Source organism: Octodon degus, unplaced genomic scaffold (assembly GCF_000260255.1).
Source record: "Octodon degus isolate 3935 unplaced genomic scaffold, OctDeg1.0 scaffold00220, whole genome shotgun sequence".
NCBI classification, from domain to species: domain Eukaryota; kingdom Metazoa; phylum Chordata; class Mammalia; order Rodentia; family Octodontidae; genus Octodon; species Octodon degus.
Genome location: NW_004524796.1, coordinates 2,025,045 through 2,034,230, shown reverse-complemented (window position 1 = coordinate 2,034,230; position 9,186 = coordinate 2,025,045). Strand labels below are relative to the sequence as shown.

Sequence of the window (9,186 nt, the reverse complement as noted above, 5' to 3'; positions counted from 1 at the left end):
TTTTTACACAATGGAGTACTGTTCATCTATTAAAAAAGATAAATTCAAGGCTTTTGTACATAAATGGATGCAACTAGAGACTATATTGGTAAGTGAAATAAATCAGATCCACATGTGCAAACATCATATTATCCCACTAGGGTGATGACCTGAAAGAGTAATTAAAATTTGAAAGATACAGTGTCACCTATTTTAATTGTGTAGTTTTCACAATTTATACAGTCAGGAGCCACCACCAGTCAAGCACAGTTTATCTCCACCATCCTAAATATTCCTTCTTGGCTCCTTGCAATCAATCCCTTCTCACTTCTTGCCTCAGACATCTCATGATCTGTTTCCTAGCGACATAGCTTTTAATACTGTAGATCCACTGGCATAGGTAAAAATAAAAAGACTCATCACATCAAGTGATGGAGAGGATGAGGAGGAACTTGTACTTTCATACATTATGTAGGGCTATCCTCTGGAAGATAGTTTAACATTTTCTTCTAAAGTTAAGACATATTTCAATATATCTCAGCAACCACATTTTAAAATTTCTCCAAAAGAAGTGAAAACATGTATTTGTACAAAGATCTGTTCAAAATATTTGTAGTAGCTTATTTATAATAGTTATGGGCTGGGGAGAAGGCTCAGTGGAAAAGCGCTTCCCTGGCAAGCACAAGGGCCTGAGTTCAATCCCCGGTTCTGAAAAAAAAAAAAAAAAAAAAAAAAAAAAAAAAGCTTTAGTATAATAGTTCTAAGCTGGAAACAACTCAACTGCTTGTCAGCAAAAGAGTACCAAAACAAAAGGTGGAATGGGTTGAAATACAACAAGTACTCCACAGTAATAGAAAGGAATCAATGATAAATACTGCCGGTTGAAGGATGAGAGAAGCATTATGTTGAGTGAAAGAACTAGATACAAAGGACTATATAGGAAAAAAATTGGAAGACTTAAAATATCAAATAAAACCAGTGTATATTTGATTGTCACAGACATTCTATTCTGTGTTACCTGATCATCCTTAGTTTCAAAGAGTGTGCATGACTATACAAATATTAACTAGTAGACCTTACCAAGAGGTTTTTCTTAGAGTAGAGCTTGGATAGAGTTGTTTTTCAAAGTCAGGTTTGTTTTCCTTATCATGGTTTGTGTGCTCACGGAAAGTTGGGCTGCATCAACACCTGATTTCACAATCAAGATGTAGAACATTTACATCATTCCTAAGTGTGTTCTCCGTCGTCCCCAGCAGAGTCAGTGGGGGACATCAAGGCTTATGCCTTCAAATAAGATCATCTGGCTGGACGTGTGCCCAATGTGGACTTACAGGGATGGAAACAATCAAAGATTTCTAGAGTCAAAACAAGGAGCTTCACAGATGCTGGCTTGGTGTTGCCAACATTTTTCATCTTATACCCTAAATGCTGCTGCCTCGGGGAAAAAACTGATCTGGCCACTCGCAGTACGAATGCCCTTCTCCTTGGTTACATCATGGCGTCACAGCCTCTCACATAGCCCTCAATGCTGATCATTCCTTGAGCCTACCCTGTTCATTTATTTCCTTAAACTTTTTTCTCCAGAATTCAAGCTCTTGGAAGACGAGGATATATGTTATTGTTAGCAATTGGTGCATCCTAGGGCATAGCACAGCCTGGCACAAATTGGGTGTTCTAAAAATACAAACTCAGTGGAACCAAATACAACTAAATTTTGAGTAATTTAGATAGAAATTTATAGTAAACATAGAAATAAATGAGCATAAATTAATTTCTAAAAGCAACTTCCTCATCTGTTGGGAAGGTGAAATGAATTTATAATCTGCGCAAATGACCACACAATGCCTAGCAGGTAGTAAGAAATTGCTACAGTTAGGGACAAAGGGAGATAGGGATACCTCACCATGGTGAGGAAACACTAAAAAACAGTTCTCCCTTGGTTGTCACTCCCCAAACTTTCTCTTTTCTTGTCTAAAAAAATTATTTTCTTTCACTCAAATTTCTTCTTTCTTTCTTTCTTCTTTCTTTTTTGTATCTTAGGGAAGGGTCTACAGAGTGTTCAGGGTCTTACTACTAGATCGGACTCATAGTGATCTGCCTGTGTACAGTCTCCCAAGAGCTGGAATTACAGGCATGCACCACCACACCCAGTTTCAATTGCCAGCTCAGCATATCCCAGGGGTGGGGCCGGCACAGCAGGCCCGGAGATCGAACCCTGGCCTCTGTGCCTGCTTCCACTGAGCGATTTGGCCGGCCCTCTTTCAAATTTCTTGCAACTCCCCTCCCACATCTTTCTGATTACTATCCAGGAATGCGGTGAATTTGAACCAAAGTTCTAGCTTTGACACCTTCCTTCTTTATCTTTTTAATGTTTTATGTTCTGGAAATTTTAGAAAAGTTTTAGCCTTGCTTTGTTTTCTTAGTTGAATGATGTAATGTGACTGCATAACTTAATGGAAGAGTGGAAATTTAGACTGGCATAACTAAAACAATGTATTCAAAATAAAATGTCATTTATTGCATTATATCTATTTATAAAAAAATACAACAATCCTCCTCATCACCTGACCTTAGCACCATACAAAATAGTGACTTGAAAGTTATTTTCTTTGGTTTGTTTGTGCTGTACTACAGTGGTCAGATAGTTAAGAAACTAGTGAGAATGTGTTACCTTTTCCCATAATAGTAAACTATACAGTTGTATGTCAGAGGATAATTTTATGTATCTACTACTTAAAAATTTAGATGACATTTCAAATGCTGTTTTTACAGGTTATCTTTCTGAATTTTTGAAACCAACCCATCTTCATGCTAATGTGTCTTTCTTGCCTTAAGATGGCTTGTCTAGTAAATAATTCCCAGTCCATTTTTCTTATGGTGCTGATAATTTCATGTCATTTATATAGCTTCTTTGGAGAAATTATCCATGGCTATGGCTTCTTTAAAAATATCTGATTCTTTGGATTTGTTATTGTTGAGTTATGAGTTATTTTATATTCTGGTTTTTAACCTTTTATCACATACATGATTTGCAACTATTTTCTTAAGTTGGGTGAGTTACCTTTTAACATTGAAGATAATATTGATACACAGTTTATACTTTTGATGTAGACCATTCACTTTTGGTTGCTTATGCTTTTTTCTTTTGATGCCTGTACTTTTGATATCAAACCCAGAAAATAATTGGCAAATCCAAGATTATGAATCTTTCTCCCTATTTTTTTCTCCAAAGAGTTTTATAGGTTTAATTCTTAGATTTAGCTCTTTGAATCATTTAGCAGTAACTCTTACATATATAGTACAAAGTGAGGGTCCACTTCCTTTGCGTGTAGATATTGTTTTTCCAACAGCATTTATTGAAAGGTTAGTGCTTCCTAAGCAAAGATTGTCTAAAAGGATGTTTCCAAAGCTGCTTGTTACTATCTCAAAGGTCAAACAAATAATGATTAAGTTGTGCATCACTTGAGGTAGATTTTGACCTCTTACAAGTTGAAGAGTAGTGGAGATCTAGGATCATTTACATTCCTCAGGAAGAAAGAAATAAGACAGCCTTCTCAGGCAAAGACAAAAAGAATGAAATAATCCACTGGTCAAAGTACACATTCTTGGCTTACTTTTCACCAAACTCTCGAAGTCAGTCAGTGAGTAGCAGAAGTCTCTCTCCTACCCAACCACGTAGGAGACCGGTGAGGAATATGTCCTCACCGTTTCTTTGGTGTTTGGTTACTTTATTGATATTTGAAGAATTTGATGGTGAAGCTGGAGAACTAGAGCTGCAACGAATAAAAAGAAATATTGATCTCCAACAGTAAGTAGACATGAAGATTAGTGTTTTTATTTTTTCCTGATGCAGTGGGATAACTCTTCATGAGTTCTCACAAATAGTCAGAAAATCAAAAGTGTAATTTTTTTCTTGAGAAAAGTCATGATATCAAAGAATCAACAGGGAATATATTTGGATGGATATATGGAATACTTTCTTATAAGAAATTATTCACTTATCCATTTGCAAAGTAGCCAAGTATGCAATTACTAGGACTTATCTCCATGAAATTACAAGAGAATGATTCAAGATTAGAAATAATTCAGTCTATTACAAAGAAAAGATGTATTCAGTCTATAGTGAATTCAGTAAGAAGTTTGTTTAGATTTAAAAATGTTTATGTACTATTTACTGCTACTTTTTCTCTGGTTCAATTATGTAGGCCTCGTTTGACTTCAGAAAGGGGAAATTTAGTGTTTCTTACTGGACCTACCCAAAATATTGAATTTAGAACTGGATCCCAAGGAAAAATAAGAGTAAATGATGAAGACCTCAGTGAATGTTTACATCAGGTATTGTGTGGGAAATACCCTAAAGTCATTCTATGGGTTTACATGTTATGACTTAATTGAACATTTCAATATCAATCTATACTTGAATGTTGATCACAAAATGCCTAATTGGAAGAAAGATAGTTTTTACAAAGAAAAATGACACAGGAGGAATAACAGTGGGTGGGTGGAAGGTATAATTGGGGGTAGAAGCTTATAATGCTCATGTTGTAGTAGGGTACAGAGAAGATAAGAGAGGGTGCTGATGAACTTTCCACAAGGGTGATGAAGAAGGAGGGGACCAGAAAGAGGTGTAGCAATCTTACCTTTTCTTTGGAACAGAATCAGCCAGTTATGCTCAGGCCTTGTGAAAGGTTTCCAAGGCTCAGTGTATACTACTGCATGCCTGTACATCAGTCTCATTAGGGTACTATATTAGCTTTCTGCAGAGTATGTACCACACATAGCTCTTGATTGTGCATTGTCTCACTTGATCCTCAGAGCTACCTGTGAGGGGGCTTTATTACTTCATTTATGAGGAAGGCAAAGCTACCCTAACATAGTTAAATAATTTGCCCAAAGACACACTCTAGGTGGAGCACCAAAAATTTAAAATTTAGTAATCTGATTCAAAGCCAAGTGCTTTGGGGGAGGGTGTGTGTGCTGTGAATTGAACACGGGGCCTGGGGCCTGTAGGGCTCCAGGGGCTCATCACTGAGTGGCACCCCTGGTCCAGGAAGCTTCTTAGTAAATGCTCTAAACATTTATGATGAGAAAAATGCAAATAGAGAATATTTTGACACCTGAGGTGCAATTGAAAAATAATTAATATTTAAAGTCTTTAAAATTTATTAGAGTAAAAGCCACATTGTCATTAATTAATAACTCCTTGAAGCACTGTCCCCCACTTTGACCTAGTTACCCACCATTCCCACAACTTTCTGAAGCAGTCCTGGAAGTCCTCTTTTGTGAGTGTTTTCTGTTGCACGGGTCTGGATGCTTCACACTGATCAAAATCATTTCATGCTTATGGTCATTTTGAATTTTGGGAAGAGCCAGAAGTTGCAAAATTCCAGATCCAGAGAAAAATTTGGATTAGGACACACTGGCGTGGTGTTACGGGCAAGCCTCCCACAGCATGGTGTTATGGGCAAGCCTCCCATGGCGTGACACTGGCAGGAGCAGTCAAGGAACCCACAGAAGAGGCTCCCAGAGCTGCTTCTGAAATTAGCAGAACACTGGGATGAATGTTGTCCAAGCGAGGGGGCCTGATGGCAATATATCTTTCTCTGTAGTATTTTAAAAATCATTTTTAAAAAAATCACTATATGTTTTTATCACAACTTACATTGTTTTAAGAAACATTAACTGAAATTATGTCATGGGGGTGCTGGGGAGATGGCTCAGTAGAATAAGTGCTTGCCTGGCAAGTGCAAGGTCCTGAGTTCAATCTCTAGTACCCGCAAAAAAAAAAAAAAAGAAAGAAAATATGTCATAGGTATTTTTATGGGCCAAGCACACTTCTGTTGCACTACTCTGCTTGTCATGAGTATTTTAACCCAATGTCTACTGTACCTGGCATTTGCTTTGAATTTTTTAATAGACAAATCTTAGTTATTAAAATGTAATCCTACTCAGGTTTTATATTGTATCCCTGCAAGATGAGTATGACTTTTTCCCACTGGAATTATTCTCTTCTTTTTCCTTCTGTTTTTCTTTTAAAATTTAGATCCAGACAAACAAAGATGAGATTATAGATTTAAAAAGAAATTCAGCTGGTCTTCACCAAAATGTATCTAGTCAGATCCATCAGCTCAATTCCAAGGTAAGTCTGAAGTCCACATCATAAGAGCAGATGAGTTTTCTTTAATTCAATATTATACATCATGTATTTTGCAGAGGATAACAATTGAGTACACTTTTCAAATATTTATCATTTTAACTTAGGGACTTCTAACTAGAAGATATAATTCTAATGGAGGATATAAATTTCCTATCTAACGATAGGAAATACTGTCAAACTTGTCGTCCAAGTAGACTTTACTCAGGTTCTTATAGCAAGCTTACTGATGAACAAGATTCATCATTATTATTTGGGAGAATCCCATAGTTACTGTGTGCAAAGGAGAGAAAGAAGCAGCTTATCAATGGATTGTAGCATGTTTTAAAAGGCCGTAAAAAAGAAATACATGTGGTCGAAGGAAATAGAAAGAAAAGAAAATGTGGTAGGAGTGGAGTAAATAGAGACAAGGAATGAAAACAGGAACAGAAAGGGACCCCTGGCAGAAAGTATTGGGCCAGTATATCCTGGGTGTGACATCGTATATAAAATGCCTTTGAACCAGCTGACTCATGCTTTTTCTTCCTCTTTGTTAGTTTCTGGATCTTGAGAGACGATTTCAGAGCTTACAGCAGGTAAGTCTTATGATGACCAGATAGTAACTAGAAATATACAAAAATAGTCAATAGAGTCAGCATCCTAAGGGCAGGGGGTGGCCTTGCTTCTGCTGTGGTGTACTTCCGTGTATCCTCTGTACAACGGAAACCCAGAAGTCACAGTACTGGTAGTAATGGAGTAATGCAGCGAACTCCTCCAGTCAAGCTGATAATCAAGATGAACCAACATGCTGCTTGAGTAAGTGAATGCCAACCAGGAGCAGCACTGTAGAACAGCACACAGCTGCAGGTTTCAGTTTCCTGCAGGGCTTCACTGCTTTAAGTAAGAGCTAGAAGACTTATAAAAAGGTCCTCCTCTTCCACTGCACAGAAAGAGCTCTTAATGATTTCCCAATGTGAATGCCCTTCAGCCTTTGGATAGGGCATGGGCTCTCTGGCCAGCAGTCTCTGCCACTCTCTATCGTATTCCTCTGCTGGTTTCCTTGCCTGCTGGGCCAAAGAGGCTGTGGAGTTTCTAACTCCCAGACATTGTTGCTCTTGCACACGTAAAATTCTCTAATACATTTGTGGTGCACCTTCGTAATAGTGTCCTTTGATGGACAGAGCTCACTATGGTACTGGAACAAACTTAGACAAATTGAATACTGGAAGAAAATAGAAAGAAATCTCCAGTACATGTGGGCTCCTACTGAGTGTAGAGAAAGAATGAGCTTTGCAACAGATAGTAAGGCATCCCCATCAGCTATTCTCTGGCTCTCAGTTTTACCTGGAAAATGATGAAAATGGACTTGATTTTTCTCTTTAATGAACACTTTGCTTCTAGTTAATCAGAGAAGTCTACTATGGATAAGATGAGAGTGGTAACTTAATTTCCTGATCACTAGGACTCTCTAAAGAAGTTGCCTCTCGGAGGGGCCGGGTAGATAGCTCAGTGGAATAAGTGCTAGCCTGGCAAGCACAAGGGCCAGAGTTCAATCCCCAGTTCTGCCAAAAAATTAAGAAAAAAAAAAAAAAAAAAAAAAAAAAAGAAGAAATTGCCTCTGTTTCCAAAGCATTAAAAATCTTACGTGAGCAGAACTGGCAGCTGACGTAGGGTAAGATTGCTCAGGTTGCGTAGACAAAGGTAGGTCTGTTTGCTGCTCTGTGGGTCCAAAGTGGTCAGGTGAGTGCAGGGTGGAGGGTGTATCTTGGCTGGCCACATTTCAAACAATAGATCTTGGAATGAAATGTGTTTAGTCATCTTAACCCTTGAGAGGAGGGGTGGCAGCAAGAGATGATCAGATTTTGAAGCCTTACCTGGAGGTACTAAAGATAAGACCAAAGGGCAAAGGAATGGGAATTTCCATTTCATTTTCTTGGTATATATGAATGTCCATTTTTATTCCATCCTCTACTCTTGTCCATTGATGTATATTTTCCCAAAGAAGGAAAATTTCTCCTCTCCTATCTCATCCCTTCTGTGGTAAAAAGCATACAAAGCACTGAGGAATTTGACTGACTGATAAACACATTTTATTCTTTCACAAGAGAATTGATTTGAAAAAGGACCAATAACTGATAGCAAATCTAAAGGCAGAGCCCGTCCATTGGGAGCAAAGCCCTTCTCCCCAGTGCACACAGCTGTACCGACACCCGTCCGTGGCAAGCTTGCGCTGCTGTCTTACCGGCTGCTGTTTCTTTATTTCAGAAAGTGGACAAAGATGATTGCAGCAGCAGTCCCTGCCAAAACGGTGGAACCTGCCTCGATCTGCATGATTCTTTTGTCTGTATCTGTCCTTCACAGTGGGAGGTGAGTCTCATGGTTTTCGATTAAAAATTATGGTGAGTCGGAATCTGTGCTCACCACTGGAAACATCCCAGACTTGTTCACCCGTCCATCAAAGTTACTAAGATTCTATGGCCTCTGAAAACCAGAACAAATTACACCATGAGTGCCAAAATGTAAATGATGGCAGGTTTGATTATATAGCCACTGAATACTAAGCCATCATACATAGTTCATTTGATTGGCTAATGCCGTGAAAGGCCATAATATGTATTAGCATTGAGTTAAAATGTCCCTAGCATGTGCACTCACAAACAAACAGAAAAGATTGTTACGTAAGCATTTCAAGGGATCCTACCACTATGAAAGGAGGATTCATTTGTATTTGGATTCTCCTCTGGGGCTGCTGTGAGCTTATGAACAGCTCCTCAGTTCTGTTAGGTTAAATCTGAGTTCCAGAGGAAGGCTAGCCAGAGATTAATATCAGTATGCTCGTGTTTGGCTTTGCCAAGGGTTTGTTTATTGTGTATGAGTCCTACACATATCCTAATAACAGCAACCCCCACATTCCTCCATGGCTTCTGACACTTGCCTATTCTTCATGTGACTCCAGGGTCCTCTGTGTTCAGCTGATGTCAATGAATGTGCAATTCACTCAGGAACACCCTGGGGCTGCCAGAATGGAGCCACATGTATGAACACAATGGGGAGTTACAGGTAACTTAAAATAA

General features: G+C 38.5%; 1 protein-coding gene across 1 annotated transcript in view; it reads left to right on the top strand.

The window, feature by feature from the left end:
* Positions 1-3,636: 3,636 nt before the first annotated feature.
* Positions 3,637-9,186, top strand: part of Cubn (cubilin) — a 301,005-nt gene continuing 295,455 nt past the window's right edge. Inside the window, exons 1-6 of the mRNA XM_023705447.1 lie at positions 3,637-3,787; positions 4,185-4,314; positions 6,023-6,118; positions 6,670-6,708; positions 8,378-8,479; positions 9,069-9,172. Of these exons, the coding sequence (XP_023561215.1) occupies positions 3,675-3,787; positions 4,185-4,314; positions 6,023-6,118; positions 6,670-6,708; positions 8,378-8,479; positions 9,069-9,172 (584 nt within the window). The 5' untranslated portion in view covers positions 3,637-3,674. The remainder of the gene's footprint in view (positions 3,788-4,184; positions 4,315-6,022; positions 6,119-6,669; positions 6,709-8,377; positions 8,480-9,068; positions 9,173-9,186) is intronic.